The sequence below is a fragment of the Saimiri boliviensis genome, chromosome 9 (assembly GCF_048565385.1).
Source record: "Saimiri boliviensis isolate mSaiBol1 chromosome 9, mSaiBol1.pri, whole genome shotgun sequence".
Lineage (NCBI taxonomy): Eukaryota > Metazoa > Chordata > Mammalia > Primates > Cebidae > Saimiri > Saimiri boliviensis.
In genome coordinates, this window is record NC_133457.1 from 58,796,961 (window position 1) to 58,813,559 (window position 16,599).

A 16,599-nucleotide genomic window follows, 5' to 3' on the forward strand; every position below is an offset into this window, starting at 1 on the left:
TGTCAGCTCAATGCAACCTCTGCCTCCCTGGTTCAAGCGATTCTCCTGCCTCAGCCTCGTGAGTAGCTGGGACTACAGGCGTGCGCCAGCATGCCCAGCTAATTTTTGTATTTTAGTAGAGACAGGGTTTCACCACGTTGGCCAGGATGGTCTTGATGTCTTGACCTTGTGCTCTGCCTGCCTCGGCCTCCCAAAGTGCTGGGATTATAGGCATGAACCACGGCACCTGGCCAGGGTGACTGCCTTCTCGTGGTTCCTACATATTTTCCAGTATGCAGGGGACTTTGCATCCCGGCACACGTTATCTGTGCATTTAAACAGGAACTAAACAGTACACAATGGGCAGAAGTATAGCCTTGTGAAAACAACTCAGGCCCTAACGTCAGGCAACATAACTTTAGAGACTCTACTGCTTCCCAGATCTGTGGCTACTGGCAAGTCATTTCACTCCTCTGTCTCAGCTTTCTGGTCTGTGAAATGTGGATAACAGCATGCAACTCGGATTGTGAGGAATAGGGACACTGGGAAGGCATTCAGCACAACAATGGCTATTGTTACTATTGCTATTTAAACTACAATAAAAAGTTGAGTACTAAAAATCTCAGAAATAAACTACAATCTATATTCCTTTGGCAAGATTATACTGTGAAGGGCTAGAAAATAAATATACTCGGTTTTGTAGGTCCTAAGATTGCAACTACTCCACTCTACCATTGTAGCGTGGAAGCAGCCATGTGCAATATGAAGAGAATGGTAGGTGGCATGTGCCTGTAGTCCCAGCTACTCAGGAGGCCGAGGTTTAACTGCTTGAACCCAAGAGGCGGAGGTTGCAGTGAGCCAAGTCGTGCCACTACATTCCAGTCTAGGCGACAAAATGAAATTCTGTCTCAAAAAAAAAAATTACTAGAAAAATGAAATAAAAAATAGATGTATAATAATTTTTTTCTTTATTAGATTCGACAGATAGATTTACTTGCAAATTGCTCCAAGTTTCTAAGTGCTCTCACGTCTAATCTACCACCAAGGCCTGTCATTTCTTCTTCACACGGACCCCGGAGCCAGCCCACTCTCTGCTTTTGTAGCCACACCTTAGTTGTGGTTCCCTCCTTCTCTAAATGATCATAGTTTTTCTACCTAGATTGAAGGTTAAAACTAGATGAGGCCAGAAGAGCTATTTGATTTGACACTCTCCATGTCAGCCCAACAGTGTCTTTGATTTTATTTAATTACTGTAGTTGTCAACATTTAATCAGGGGAATTTACATAATCTGAATTTCCAGTTTCTCTTCAAAGATCAGAAGTTCCGGCCACACCCGGCCCAAGGTTCCATGAGGTAACAGTACTCCAGAGATCTGAGTTGGGACAGTCCTTAGGCTGAACAGGTCTCTCCAGTTGGCAGCCCTCTCCATCTGATTCACTTTTTTTTTTTTTTTTTTTTTGAGACGGAGTTTCGCTCTTGTTACCCAGGCTGGAGTGCAATGGCGCGATCTCGGCTCACCGCAACCTCCGCCTCCTGGGCTCAGGCAATTCTCCTGCCTCAGCCTCCTGAGTAGCTGGGATTACAGGCACGTGCCACCATGCCCAGCTAATTTTTTGCACTTTTAGTAGAGACGGGGTTTCACCATGTTGACCAGGATGGTCTCGATCTCTCGACCTCGTGATCCACCCGCCTCGGCCTCCCAAAGTGCTGGGATTACAGGCTTGAGCCACCGCGCCCGGCCTTTTTTTTTTTTTTTTTTTAGGGAGAGAGTCTCACTCTGTTGCCCAGGCTGGGGTGAGCCTTGAACTCCTGGGCACAAGAGATACTCCTGAGTAGCTAGGACTACAGACATGCACTTTTTAAATTATTTTAGTTTTGTTTTATTTTTGGAGACAGGGTCTTGCTATGTTGCTGGGCTGGTCTTGAGCTCCTGGCCTCAAGCAAGCCTCTTACCTTAGCCTCCCAAAACAATGAGATTATAGGTGTGAGCCATCACACCTGGCTTTGCTTTGCCTTTCTTTTTGACATTAACTGCAGCAGGCCCCAATATAGAATGAATTGAAATTTGGAACATCTGAGTTAGAGAGTCTCAGTGGTAATTTGTTCAAACCTCCATGATTGCTGCACACAACATGTCATACAATGTCCAGATTCTCTAGTCACCTTTCTCCTGAACTCTCAGCTGCCTCTCTGTCACAGCTACCGCTGCAGCACATGTGCCACCAAAGCCAACCATCTGGAGCCTCTGGCTCCTCCAGACACTTCTGGATTCACTGGAATGAGGCACCATGCTTCCCAGGTGGTTGCCAAAGGGACTAGCTAGGTGGTGCTATCCACAACGGCAGGCAAGTTAACTCTGATATGGAGACGCCCAGTGCAATGGAAGAACAGAGGTGGGAAAGAGCCAGTAAACACATTTCCTCTTCCCTCCTCCATTTAACTATTTCAAGGTGTGGTTGCTCTGATCAGAGACATTCCACATGGTCTAGTGAGTGCACCTGCCAAGAAATTGTCTCCATGCCTTCAAGGCTGGCATGAAGCACTAGCCTGCACAGTAACGCATTACCTGACACTGCTTCTCCTCCTTTCCTGCCCCATTTCCCTTTCTTCTCATTCTCACTGTTGTGCATTGTACTCCCAAATAAAGGATTAGCATTTAGTGCTTGCCCCAGCCTCTGTTTTCTAGGGAATTCAAGATGAGATAATCATTGGCTCAACATGATGAACTCTTCCCTGCATGGGCTTCTTGTGCTTTCTCCAACCTAGCGTTTTGGGGCTGTCTGTTAGATTTTGTTTTTAGGATTATGGGCTTACAACTCATCCCCAATTAAACCCCAGATCTAATGCCTTCTTAAAAATGAAGTAATCACTGATTGCACTAGCTAAAGGAGTTCTTTCCTTCCAGAAATTCTTGTAGCGTTCTACATACATCTAACTTTTGACTTTTATCTATTTATTTATTTTTATTTTTTTGAGTCAGAGTCTCTCTCTGTCACCCAGGCTGGAGTGCAGTGGGCAATCTTGGCTCACTGCAACCTCCGCCTCCCAGGTTCAAGCAATTCGCTGCCTCAGCCTCCCACGTAGCTGGGATTGCAGGTGTGCGCCACCACACCTGGCTCATTTGTGTATTTTTAGTAGAGACGGGGTTTCGCCATGTTGGCCAGGCTGGTCTCGAACTCCTTACCTCAAGTGATCCACCTGCTTCAGCCTCCCAAAGTGCCTGGATTTTAGGAGTGAGCCACCACACCCGGCTTAACTTTTGGCATTTATGATCTTTCTCTATCTGTGTTATGGCTTTTATGTTCTGTGCTTCAGTTCGGGCCCTCACAGTGATTCTTGTGGGAATCACTGCAGGGGTCTTCCATACTGCTTTGTGGCTTCCAGCCCCAGCACTTTCTTCCCCGTAAGACTTTGCATATGTTGTGCCCTCTGCCAGCAATCTTCTTCCTTTTCCATTTCTGTCTCCAATCAACTCCTGTTCCATCTTTTCATACCCTTTAAAGGAATTCAAGCATGGCCTCTTGGAGAAGCCATTCCAGACTCTCCTTCGGATTCGGTTACCCAGCCCTCTGTGGGAACTCCACAAGTCCTCTGTCCACATCTCGACTCCAACTCCATCAGGAGGGTAATTAAAGGTTTACTTATCTGTCACTTCCAAATTTTGAGTTCTCTGAAGCAAAAGTTGATATCATTTCTCTAATATAGCACCTGGAATACAATTCGTTATAGGTCTATGTAACAGATGAAATAATAAATAGATATTATATCTCCTCTACTCCACAGTCAAGGAAGTATGTCTGTTTCATCTTTGCATTTCAGCACTAAGTGCAGGGCCTGGTATAAGATAGATGCTGAACCGTGTATTGAATGAATAAATTCACGATATAAAAGAGAATTTGTTACTTAAGTCACCTGGGGGAACATTGCCTTCTTTGGTGAGGAGACACGCTTAAACACAGCTCTATTGAGGTCGATCAGCCACTGAAGCAGAAGGCAGCCACACTAGATGTCTGGTTTCACTTCCTTTTATAAATTCTGTTGAATTGGCCAGGCATGATGGCTCACGCCTGTAATCCCAGCACTTTGGGAGGCTGAGATGGGTGGATCACCTGAGGTCAGGAGTTCGAGACCAGCCTGACCAATATGGTGAAACTCTCTCTCTACTAAAAATACAAAAATTAGCCAGGCGTGGTGATGTATACCTGTAATCCCAGCTACTCAGGAGGCTGAGGCACAAGAATTGCTGGAACCCAGGAGGTGGAGGTGGCAATGAGCTGAAATCACATCGCTGCACTCCAGCCTGGGTGACAGAGTGAGACTCCATCTCCAAAAAAAAAAAATTTTATTGAATTATCATGGAAAGCCACTCTTCCCTCCACTTCCACCTGTCCATGGACAGCCCTGGTCCTCAAAGGCAATTCCACCTGCCCTCTGCCAGCCCACACTCTGTTTCTTTATGCCTTCTGCTCTCTCCACAGTGGTTCTCTCTCAGTCTCTTGTACTCTTTATGTCTCCTTCACCCCCATCTTCTGTGGGAGCGGTGCATTGGCTTGTGATATGTGGAGGCAGCCTGGGATCCAACCAGCTCCCTGGGATTCCCCAGACTCTATTATGAAAGTCGAGTGGTCTGGGTGTAGCACAGAGCTGATGGACCTGTGGGGCCTTGGCTAAAGGGATGGGGAATGAATCATCACTGGTGACCAACCAGGATCCGATGATGTTTCAGCAGAGGCCAGAGTGCACATGTGACTGTCTCTCCCCATCAGTCTTACCAGGTTGACTCTAACTGACCTTAAGGACAAGGGAAGGAACAATATAAGAAGAAAGAATAGTTATCCTTCTTGACCTTTTGGTCAATACATCTATAGCTAGTGCTATGTAACAAGCTACCCCCACAACTTAGAGGCCAATAGTAAGGGTTTATTTAGTTCATGATTGTGTAAGTGAGCTGCGCAATTCTTCTGGTTTTGGCTCTACTGGACTTCCCATGCCTCTGAAGACAGCTGGTGAATCTCCTGGTGTGGAATGATCCAGGATGGCCTCACTCATACAATTGAGAAGTGACAGAAACGATGAAAAGACAATTGGGTCACACGTTTCTCATCCTTCAGCAGGATAGCCTACATATAAGCACATGAAAGAAGGGCTCCAAGTACCATGAAACAGGGGAGTCCCATTTGGGACCTTTTCTGCTGTCTCATTGACAAAAGTAAATCACATATCCAAATCCCATCCAAAGGGTGGAAAAACTGACTCTCCCTCTTGCTGAAGAAGCTGCAAAGTCAAATTGCCAAGGGGCATGGATGCGGAGAAGAAATTTAAAGTGTTTTTTTTTCTTTTTTTTTTGAGACAGAGTCCGGCTCTGTCCCCCAGGCTGGAGTGCAATGTCACGATCTCGGCTCACTGCAACCTCTGCCTCCCAAGTTCAAGCAATTCTGCCTCAGCCTCCTAAGTAGCTGGGATTATAGGCGCCTGCTCGGTTAATTTTTTGTATTTTTTGGAGAGATGGGGTTTTGCCATGTTAGCCAGACTGGTCTCAAACTCCTGAACTCAGGTGATCCACCCGCATCTAAAATAACAGCCCTGGGCAAAGGCCCTTTAGCAGAAGTTGGTAAGACAAGGGCAAGACAAAGGAAGAAGCCGTGGCCAGAGCTTAGTATCTTGTACAATTGAGTGATTGTGTGATATGTTTCCAAATTGTATCTCTTTGCTATTGGGAATGATAGTCACTGGGGATTTCCCGACAGAATGTTCCAAGATCAGGCAAGCGCTGCGCACCACCTCCAGCACAGCTCACTCACGGGCACCCTCCCCTTCACGTCTCAGTCCAAATGCCACCTCCTTAACCAATCTTTCCCTATCCCGTCTCATTCAGCTTTTCAATTTTCTTCATATCACTACTGCAATCTTTTCTTTTTCCAAAAATTTTTTTTAAAAAACCGAAAACATGAAATATAAATATAAAATGATAATTACAAAATATATGTATGGTATAAAAAATAACGATGAAATGAACATTGTCACATTTACTTCCCAACCCCTCCCCTGCATCTGACCCTCTACCGTTCCATGTTCTTCCTCCTACCTCACTGGAAACCACCGTCCTAAGTTTACATTTATCATTCCCTTTTCTTTTCCTTTTTTTTTTTTGAGATGGAGTTTCGCTCTTGTTACCCAGGCTGGAGTGCAATGGCGCGATCTCGGCTCACCGCAACCTCCGCCTCCTGGGTTCAGGCAATTCTCCTGCCTCAGCCTCCTGAGTAGCTGGGATTACAGGCACGCACCACCATGCCCAGCTAATTTTTTGTATTTTTAGTAGAGACGGGGTTTCACCATATTGACCAGGATGGTCTCGATCTCTTGACCTTGTGATCCACCCGCCTCGGCCTCCCAAAGTGCTGGGATTACAGGCTTGAGCCACCGAGCCCGGCCTTTTTTTTTTTTTTTTTTGAGACAGTCTGGCTCTGTCACCCAGGCAGGAGTGCAACGGTGCGATCTCAGCTCACTGCAACCTTTGCCTCCTGGGTTCAGGCTATTCTCCTGCCTCAACCTCCCCAGTAGTTAGGATTACAGGCATGCACCACCACACCTGGATTATTTTTTTGTATTTTTAGTAGAGGCAGGGTTTCACCATGTTGGCCAGGCTAGTCTCGAACTCCTGACATCAAGTGATCCACCTGCCTTGGCCTCCTAAAGTGCTGGGATTATAGGGGTGAGTCACTGCACCTGGCCTATCATTCTCTTTTCAATATAGTTTTACCCTGTGTGTTTGTATAAAGTAGGACTATATTATTTTTACTCCTAAATAATACATTGTGTGTGTTTCCATATTTTAAAACTTTAGGCAAATGGAATCATTCTGTGATTCCCCCATCCCCAGATTGTAGCTCTATTTATATGTTATATGTAGCTCTAATTCTTTCATTTTCCCTGCTGTAACATTCTTCTATATGCATTTACTCTCATTTTTAAAAAATCCACTCTTCTATTTACGGACAGGTTATTCCTACTTTCTGCCATTAAGAACAATGTTGTGGTACCCTACTGTAGACGCTTGTTAATTACAAAAGAAAACAAATGAAGTAGGGACAATAGACACTGTAGGGCTGAGGGCCCCACAGGGTCGTGGGGTGTCCCTTATGCTGTGCTGAGGCACAAGATCCGAGAAACAAAGACAGGACACAGAAGTACAAGGAAAACGCAGCTAGGCTTGAGGGGCCACGCCACCTATGAGTGGAGTCAGGCGAGGTCTTGAATGTCCAGAAGCATGTGTATTTATTGTGTATAGGTTAGGGGACAGGGCAGTGAGTGAAATCATTAAGGATAGAGGATAGTGATAGGGTCGTGAGCAATAAAACAAAGGGTCCACCCCCATTAGGTCACCTAGGCTTGGAGGTGGACAGTGCACAGCAAGGGGGCCATTCCCATTAGGTCATCAAGGCAAGGGCCATGTGCAGTAAGGGGTCCACTCCCCTTAGGTCACGGAGGCATGGAGGTGGGCCGTGCGCTGTGAAGAGGGTGCAGTGTGCAATACCTCTATCTATGGGCAAACTACTTCTAAGATTTATGGGGGGATGCTTTAAGTCACACAGTAGTGCAGAGCTGTCAGGGTTACCGCCACCTGCTGGCAGCTTCCAATGAGTTCTATGGGAAGATGCTTTTCCAGCAGCACAGTAGCAGAAGTTGATAAAGTTCACAGTCCCCAAGGTGGATTGCTGGTCTGAGGGCAGCCTTCCATGAGAACTGGAGCAAGGTCCTACAACTCCTTTAACAGGAGGACTGGCTCTTGCCCCAGGCCTGCCACACAGCAGGCATCTTTATGATATCTTTATGATACTGAGCGCTGCCACCTGGGCCATGGGTTCTTGTTCTGGTATAACTGTTTTCCCTTAAACCATGCTCTGCACTGTGTCTGCTCCAGACATTCCTCTGACTATAAGCTGCTTATTACCTAATTCATGCTCTGTACTGTGTCTACTCTAGGCATTCCTCCAATTATGAACTAAGATACAGTTATATATATATATATATATATATATATATATGGAAATAACTGAGTGGTAAGATATTCTTTAGGCACTCATTCAATGAACTAATATATGATTATATAGAGGATTATATAAAGGGAAATAACTGAGTAGTAACACTATAAACTGAAATATTCTCCAAGCCCTAATTCTATAAACTAATATAGGATTATATAGAAGGAAGTAACTGCGTAGTAACACTATATACTGAGATATTCTTCAGGCCTTAATTGTGCCAGGATTCTGCTTAGCTCTCCTTCCTCGGTACCCATATGGGGGGGTTACCCACAAGACATCACCTTAATAAAGTGATAAAAGTTAACACAGACAAAGGGTGCACACTGAGTTATCTAGACATTATACCTGAGATGGATACCACATTGCTTCTATGGCATTCTAGCCAAAGAGCTTAATCTCAATCTAGTCATGAGGAAACATCAGGAAAACCTCAAATAAGGAATCTTTGATAAAGTAACTGGCCTGTGTCCTTTGGAAAAAAAAAACAACTTTGTTTTTTAGAGTGGTTTTAGATTCTCAGCGAAACTCAACGCAGAGGACAGAGTTCAAATATACTCCACGACCCTACACACGCCCAATTCCCACACTGTCAACATCTTGCACCAGAATGGTACATTTGTTAAAATAAATGAACCTCCACCAACACATCGTTATCACCCCCCGTCCACAGTTCACATTAGGGCTCACTCTTAGTGTTGTGCATATTATGGATTTTAACAAATGTAGGGCATGTATCCACCACTACAGTATCATATAGAATAGTTTCACTGCTCCAAGAATCCTCTGTCCTCCACCTATTCATCCCTTCCTTTCCATAATCCCTAGCAACCACTGATCCTTTTACTGTCTCCATAGTTTGCCTTTTCTAGAATGTCATATAGCTGGAATCACACAGTATGTAGCCTTTTCAGATTGTCTTCTTTCAATCCAGTAATATGCATTTAAGATATGTCTTTTCATGGATTGATAACTCATTTTTTTTTTTTAGCTTGGAATAAAATTCCATTGTGTGGATATACCACAGTTTATATATCCCCTTACGTACTGAAGGACATCTTGGTTGCTTCCCAGTTATGGTAATGGTGAATAAAGTTGCTATAAACATCCATTTGCAGGTCTGTGCATAAATTTTTACCCATTTGGGTCAATACTAAGAAGCACAATTTCTGGGTCGTATGAGAAGAGTATGCTTAGTTTTGTAAGAAACGGCCCAACTGTCCTCTAAAGTCAATGTACCACTTCGCATCGCCACCATCAGTGAAGCAGAGTTCCTGTCGCTCCGCATCCCTGTTAGCATGTGATGATGTCAGTGTTTTGGATTTTGTAGTGGTGTCTTATTGCTGTTTGGGCCTATATTTTTTCGAAAATGCCAATGGCATAACAAGAAAAGCTGAGGAACCAGTTTAGATGACAGGATAGGAAACAGACTAGGTGTTAACAGTGACGGTGGATGGACCGCATCCTGTCTAAGAGAAAAAAGTGCTATAAAAGACATTTCCTCAGCTATTGGAACAGCTGAGGAAACTGGAAATGGAACATGATTAAAGTCTTCTATCAGTATTAAATTTCCTAAATTTGATTGGTAGTTTCATTCTTAGGACACACATACTGAAAGACTAAGAGGCCGGGAGCGGTGGCTCACACCTGTAATCCTAGCCTTTGGGAGGCCAAGGCGGGTGGATCATCTGAGGTCAGGAGTTCAAGACCAGCCTGGCCAACACAGTGAAACCTCGTCTCTACTAAAAAAGAAAACAGAAAAATTAGCCAGGTGTGGTGGTGCATGCCTCTGATCCCAGCTACTCGGGAGGCTGAGGCAGGGAGAACTGCTTGAACCCGGGAGGCGGAGGTTGCAGTGACCAAAGATCGCGTCCCTGCACTCCAGCCTGGCAACAGAGTACCATTCTGTCTCAACAAACAAACAAACAAACAAACACCACTAAGGTACCGTGGGCCTTATGTATGCAACCTATCTCAAATGAGTCAGAAAAAAACGTAAAGATAGAAATGTGGTATAAAGTCAGCAACTTGTGAATCTTGATGAAGGGTATATAGAAGCTTTTTGTACTACTTTTGCAACTTTCTTGTAAATTATTTCAAGATTAAAAAGTTTAAAGACTTTTAGAAGAGTGCTGCCTCAACATTCCACTCACATTTTCTGACGCACACGCACAAGTTTCTCCAGCATATTCCACAGAATGGAGTCGCAGATTCATAAGGGGTGCACATCTTCCACCTGACTAGCTGTACAGTTTACAAAGTGCCACTGACATCTTTATTAATTTTATTTTTGCAGTGTCTTTTTCTCTCACTAAAATCTAAGGTTGGGCAGCGCTATTCAAAGTGCAGCCCGTGGACCCGCAGCAGTAGCCTCACCAGAGTGCTGCTTAAACACACAAATTCTCAGACCTCCACCCTAGACTTTCTGATTCAGAGAAATCTGCGTTTTCACAAACCTCTAGGCGATTACAAAGTTTCAATAACGCTAATCTACGATCTATTAGGGCCGCGTCGGCCTTGCAGGCAGGTCTCCAAATGAAAGAGCGGCAGAGCCCCATCACACGCACCGGCCTGCAGGAACCAGGGCACCGTGCGCCTTCCCCGGGCACCCCCTCTGCGCGGGCAGCTGGCGCCCAGATCCCCCGGCAGGGTGGGGAGGGGCGGCCGGACGGGGCGGGCCGGAGGCTGGCGTCCCGCCCCGAAAACTTTAGGCCCGCCGCGTCGTGCCGTCCTCTTTCCTTTCCTTCTCCCTCCCCTTTTCCCTTCCTTCGTCCCTTCCTTCCTTCCTTCCTTCCGCGGGGCGCGATGGAGCCGGGGCGCCGGGGGACCGCGGCGCTGCTGGCGCTGCTGTGCGTGGGCTGCGTGCTGCGCGCCGGGCGCGCCCAGTACGAGCGCTACAGCTTCCGTAGCTTCCCGCGGGACGAGCTGATGCCGCTGGAGTCGGCCTACCGGCACGCGCTGGACAAGTACAGCGGCGAGCACTGGGCCGAGAGCGTGGGCTACCTGGAGATCAGCCTGCGGCTGCACCGCCTGCTGCGCGACAGCGAGGCCTTCTGCCACCGCAACTGCAGCGCCGCGCAGCGGCCCGAGCCCGCCGCCGGCCTCGCCAGCTATCCCGAGCTGCGCCTTTTCGGGGGCCTGCTGCGCCGCGCGCACTGCCTCAAACGCTGCAAGCAGGGCCTACCCGCCTTCCGCCAGTCCCAGCCCAGCCGCGAGGTGCTGGCGGACTTCCAGCGCCGCGAGCCCTACAAGTTCCTGCAGTTCGCCTACTTCAAGGCAAGTCCGCCCCGCCCCCGGCCCCGGCCCCGGCCCCGGCCCCGGCCCCGGCCCCGGCCCCAGCCCCAGCCCCGGCCCGAGCCCCGGCCCCGCCCCTGACCTCGCCTCCAGCCCCCGCCCCGCCCTTGACCCCGCCTCCAGCCGCAGCCCCCACCCCTGACCCTGCTTCCGGGCCACACCCCGCCCCTCACTCCACCTTTAGCCTCCGGTCCCGCCCCTGACCCCGCCTCCAGGCCAAGCCCCGCCCCTGACCCCGCCTTCAGACCCCGGCCCCGCCCCTGAGCCCGGGGCCGCGTTGTACCGACAGTTCTAGACCTGGCTCCCTCCCACCCGGCTCCGCCAAAGGTCCCCTTCAAATCCTGCCTCTCCTTCGTCATCTTAGTGGAACATGAGAATGCCTTTCTTGAAGGGTAGCTCTAAGGCAGAGAATACGTACGTAGAAGGTAGCCCAGCGCCAGGCACCCAACAAAGTGCCTGATAAATGTTCTGTTATTTGAGGGCAGACGCCTCTTTTCTGTATATACCATTAAAGTCGCCGTTTTTCTCAAGTGAGTGGTGACTTGTGATAATAAAGCAGAAGACCCGAGAAGCCAACTAGTCCCTTTTATTTTTATTTTTTGTTGAGTCTCACTGCCGACCAGGCTGCAGTGCGGAGGCGCGATCATGGCTCACTGCAGCCTTGACCTCCTCAGGCTCAGGTGATCCTCCACCTCAGCTTCCTGAGTAGCTGGGATCATAGGCGCGCGCCACCACGCCCGCTAATTTTAAAAATATTTTTTGGAGAGACAGGGTTTCCCCACGTTGCCCAGGCTGATCTCGAACTCCTGGACTCAAGTGATCCTCCCGCCTCGGCCTTTCGGAGTGTTTGGATTACAGGCGTGAGCCATTGCGCGCAGCTGACTAGTCTCTTTTACAGAGGACGAAACTGAGGCCAGGAAGGGCAGGGACTCCTTGCAAGGACATGTCCCTGCTTTAAGGGGAACTCATGCACCGTGAGTCGTCAAGATTGGCCCTCTCCGGTGTCTCGCTCTATCATCTAGAATTTAACACAGTTCACTACCTCCTTTTAATGGCTGCTTAAGGTCTCTCTGTGATTGCTGGCTAAAAATAGCCACAAATTGCAGTTTTCTATTCTATGGGTTCGTACCCTGAGGACCCACAAGTTTTAAGATGGGTTGAATTCCCTGTCACTAGATAAAGAGGCTGTAGTTTGATGGGACTTCACAGGGTTTGGCTAAAAGAACCCTCTCAAAGTCCTTCTACTTTCTACTTTCTCTGGTTGAGAAAGATTTTAAAGGGAGTATATTGTGTTTATGTTAATGACTACAAAAGCAGATTCATGGCATATTCCAGATTCTTAAGGTAGAAAGTTTTTCTTGTTTTGCTTTCAGTCTCTAGACTGCAAGATCTGTTTTTCATATTTCCACTGAGACAGAGCCACATGTATGTTGTATTCATGTGAGCAATAAAATAACACAAAACTCCACAAGAGGAGAAAAGCTGGGTTATTTCTATACTTAGTTACAGTTTTACATAAAGTATCAATTTTGTGAATGTTTGTTCTGGCAATTTAAAAAAAGACAGTTTTAAAATAGAAGTAGGGAATGAGATTAATAAAATTCCAGAATGTTGAAAATGAGGGCTGTTTCATACAAAGCACCATTTTTTAAGCTAAAAATGGCTTATCTAATTCTTTTTTTGTGTAACTTTTGGCAAATATGGTCTGAACCAAATTTAAATCACATAATCAAGAGGAAAACATTTTATTTTTAAACCTAGAGAATACCAGAAACTCTGATTTCTTTAATACACAGAATGAATTTGAACAAGTGATATAGGGAGGAGGGGAAGAACATTTTACTCAATGTAACCATAAAGCACGGCTTTTCTCCTTCATCATGGCGTCCCCAAAAGGTTAGGACAGTCATAGCTTCTCTTCAAAACCTTTTACAGGTCTTGTAACACTTAGTGAAAAGTCAGTAAGGTACCATCTTTGTGTGTGTGTGTGTGTGTGTGTGTGTGTGTGTGTGTATGTGGTTTTTTTTTTTTTTTTTTTTGAGACAGTTTCACTTTGTCACCCAGGCTGGAGTGCAGTGGCACAATCTTGCCTTACTGCAACCTCTGCCTCCCGGGTGCAAGTGATTCTCGTGTCTCAGCCTCCTGAGTAGCTGAGATTACAGGCATGCGCCACCATGCCTAGTGGTGCCTAAAAATACAAAAAAATATAAAAATTTTTGTATTTTTAGTAGAGATGGGGTTTCACCCCATGTTGGCCAGGCTGGTCTTGTACTCCTGACCTCAAGTGATCTACCTGCCTTGGCCTCCCAAAGTGCTGGGATTACAGGCGTAAGCCACCACACCTGGCTTCTGTGCCCCTCTTTCTAAGTGTGCTAAGAATTAGCAACTCTAATTTCACTGGCTAATGTTTTAAAAGGCAACATTCATACCCTCTCCCTTCCTTCTGGCTGAGGACTATAGCCTTTTTCCAGCCAGGAGTGTGAAGCTTTCTGTAGAGCTGTTTCAAAGGCAGCCCTGCCACAAGCCACTAACTGGCATTCCCAAAACATCAGCATTGACATCTGGGAGTCTGTTCTCATCACCACCCACTGCTTCTCTGATGTGGCCACTGCCTTGTCTCAAAATGACTTGGTTCCTATTCTGGGGCAATTTGGTACAGATACATGCTCTCCTATAACTCTTAGCAATCTAGGGTATTTTCTCTGTCTAAACCAAATCCCCTAATTCCTGCCTCAGAGTGTCCCTCTGGATTGGCTGAAAGAGTCTCTGTGCACATGCATGGGTGCCTTCTCTCTACCACGTGTGTCAAGAGTCCATAGTGTGGGGGAATCTCTAGTTGGTGGTCATGTGTCCCCACAGGGAGGCCTCTGCATCCCTATTTGTCTGCCCTCTTGAGCCCCCCCACCCCATTACACACCTGTTCTCCCTGAAGACTTCTGCCTTCTTGGACACTGCCGATAAGTGCCAGCCCTGAAGCTCTGGGGCCCCCAGGCCTGCCACTCCCACAGATCCCAAGGGGAACTTGTTTCCTAGCCTGGGAGACTCCCTTTCTCCTGTTCTTCTTCCAGGCCAGTCAGCCTCTTCCTGCAGCTCCTCTCAAGTTTCTTCCTCTCCTCAAACCTGCCAAGTTCTTCCACAGGCTTTTTTCAAATGAGAAAAGGTGCTGGTTCTGACCAGACACCTACCTCCCCTGAGGCAGTGAAACTCAGAATCATTGGCCCCCACTTCAATGGAGAGAAGAGAAAGGGGCAAAGAGAGGAAAATAGGAATAAATTTTATTATATGGTCATTATGTTCAAGTCACAGATACTTTCCTTGTCCTGCCTTGTCCTGAGGACTGTGTGAGGCACCAGGAATTCAGACAATGAATGACACACAGCTGGGTCCCCTGAGGATCATAGTCCAATGGGGGAAATAGACATGCCGGCTGAGATTGCAGGGTGGCGTAAAACACAAGAAGACAGAACCCAGAACTAATACAACAGAGAGGCTCTTAAGAGGCCACTGGGAGATGGAGAACTGGACAGAGATATACGATCCATGCAGGCAGGGAGTTTTTTTTTCCTGTGTTGCTTACTGTTATAGACCCACATCCTAGAAATGGTGCTCTTGTAATAGGACATGAATTTGCTGCGTGAATGGATGAGTAAGCGAGGAGGTGGTGGGCTCGCGAGAATGTTAGCAGAAGGTCTGTGGAGATTTGGGAAACGTGTATTTGTGAAGGTTCCAGTGGAAGAGGTTTGGTGTGGTAATGCTGGGTAATTGGAGGAACGTTGAAGAAGATGGTTATATACAAAGGTGTGTGCTGTACATGGGGAGTCCATGAGGGATAGTGTCGTGCCCCAGGGGTGGTAGCAGTGGGATATGACCACCCCTAGGCCAAGAAGGGCCGGGGAGAGAGCAATGATGGAAACCTGGAAGGAGGGAGACTCTGGCGAGGGCCACCTTGAGAAGAGCTGTGACCTTCAATTAAGGGACACAGCAGCCCAAGATGACTGTGCAGGGAGGGGCCCGGAGATGAAATAACAGACCTTACTCTCTTCCCTCCCTCAGTCTCCTACTGGGGCTCCTCACTGGTGAACCACTTTGGAAGCCAGAGGGCGAGGGAGTCTGTTGTCATAGTCCACACAGCCCAGCCTCCTGGGGCACCGACAGGCGCAGCCCGCGCACAGTAGATTGGGAAAGGCAGACCAAGGCCATCTGGACGTCGCTTTCAGAAAATCAACACTCGTCTCACAGTGGCCGGACTTGGCCTTGAGGCGCCCTGGAAGTCACAGAAGCTTTAGCTGGAAAGGTTATCACAGCAACATAAAGTTTTTGAAGGACTGGGCAGATATTCCTGTTTCACAAAAATTACCACTCAGCATCCGTGGAGTAGCTTTTTGTTCTTTGTCCTTAGGCAAATAATCTCCCAAAAGCCATCGCGGCTGCTCACACCTTCCTACTGAAGCATCCTGATGATGAAATGATGAAGAGGAACATGGCATATTATAAGAGCCTGCCTGGTGCTGAGGACTACATTAAAGACCTGGAAACCAAGTCATATGAGGTATATGCAGATTTTTACGTGGCAGTTAGTGGCAATGTGGATTGTTATTATGTGTCTCCATTGAGCAGCTACTGCTAGCTAAGGACCTTGAGTGACGTTTGGTGACACTTGCTGAATATTATGACAATAGAAATGATTGACTTTTAGCACAAAGTGATCCATTTAAGAATGACATTTTGCATGCCGTGATGATTTTAAGTCATGTTCCCTTTAAATGCTACGTTTTAGAAATATGGTCATTTAATCATTTAGTTTTAAGAGGGTAGATTAAAGCCGTATCTTGGAAATCATCTAAAAATGACCAGGAACACAAGAAATGGAAACATGAATCTCTAGCTCTGATGAAACAAGGAGGCATATATTTTTGTACCTGCATACAAACATGTCCCAAATATATTAGGGTCGAAAACAAAGAGGAGTTAGGAGGGCTGATGTGCAGAGTAGAGGATACTTAAATTTATGCATTGACGAAGAAAAGACCTGATGAGAATTAGTTATAAGAACAGTAGGAAAGAAGGACCTCACCCTTTTGAGCACTCACTATTGTCAAGGCCTTCTGGGACTTAGGCACTGGGGGCCCGGGTCCAAAGTAAGGGTAGGGCATTGTTGAAAACGGGGTTATGTAGAAAATATCCACTAGGAGCCATAGTTCCAAAGGACTGACCACAGGGTTTTCTGTAGAGTGCCCAGACCGCAGGCTCGCTTTTTCACTGGTAGGGAAAATGTATGTGTGG

At 46.9% G+C, this 16,599-nt stretch overlaps 1 protein-coding gene across 2 annotated transcripts in view; it reads left to right on the top strand.

Moving 5' to 3' along the window:
• The first annotated feature begins 10,719 nt into the window (after positions 1–10,719).
• CRTAP (cartilage associated protein) overlaps positions 10,720–16,599 on the top strand; it is a 34,411-nt gene continuing 28,531 nt past the window's right edge. The window contains exons 1-2 of one of the 2 annotated variants that reach the window (XM_074405936.1): positions 10,720–11,298; positions 15,716–15,865. In XM_074405936.1, the coding sequence (XP_074262037.1) occupies positions 10,828–11,298; positions 15,716–15,865 (621 nt within the window). In that variant the 5' untranslated portion in view covers positions 10,720–10,827. The remainder of the gene's footprint in view (positions 11,299–15,715; positions 15,866–16,599) is intronic. The other variant, XM_039461820.2, reaches the window with a different exon arrangement.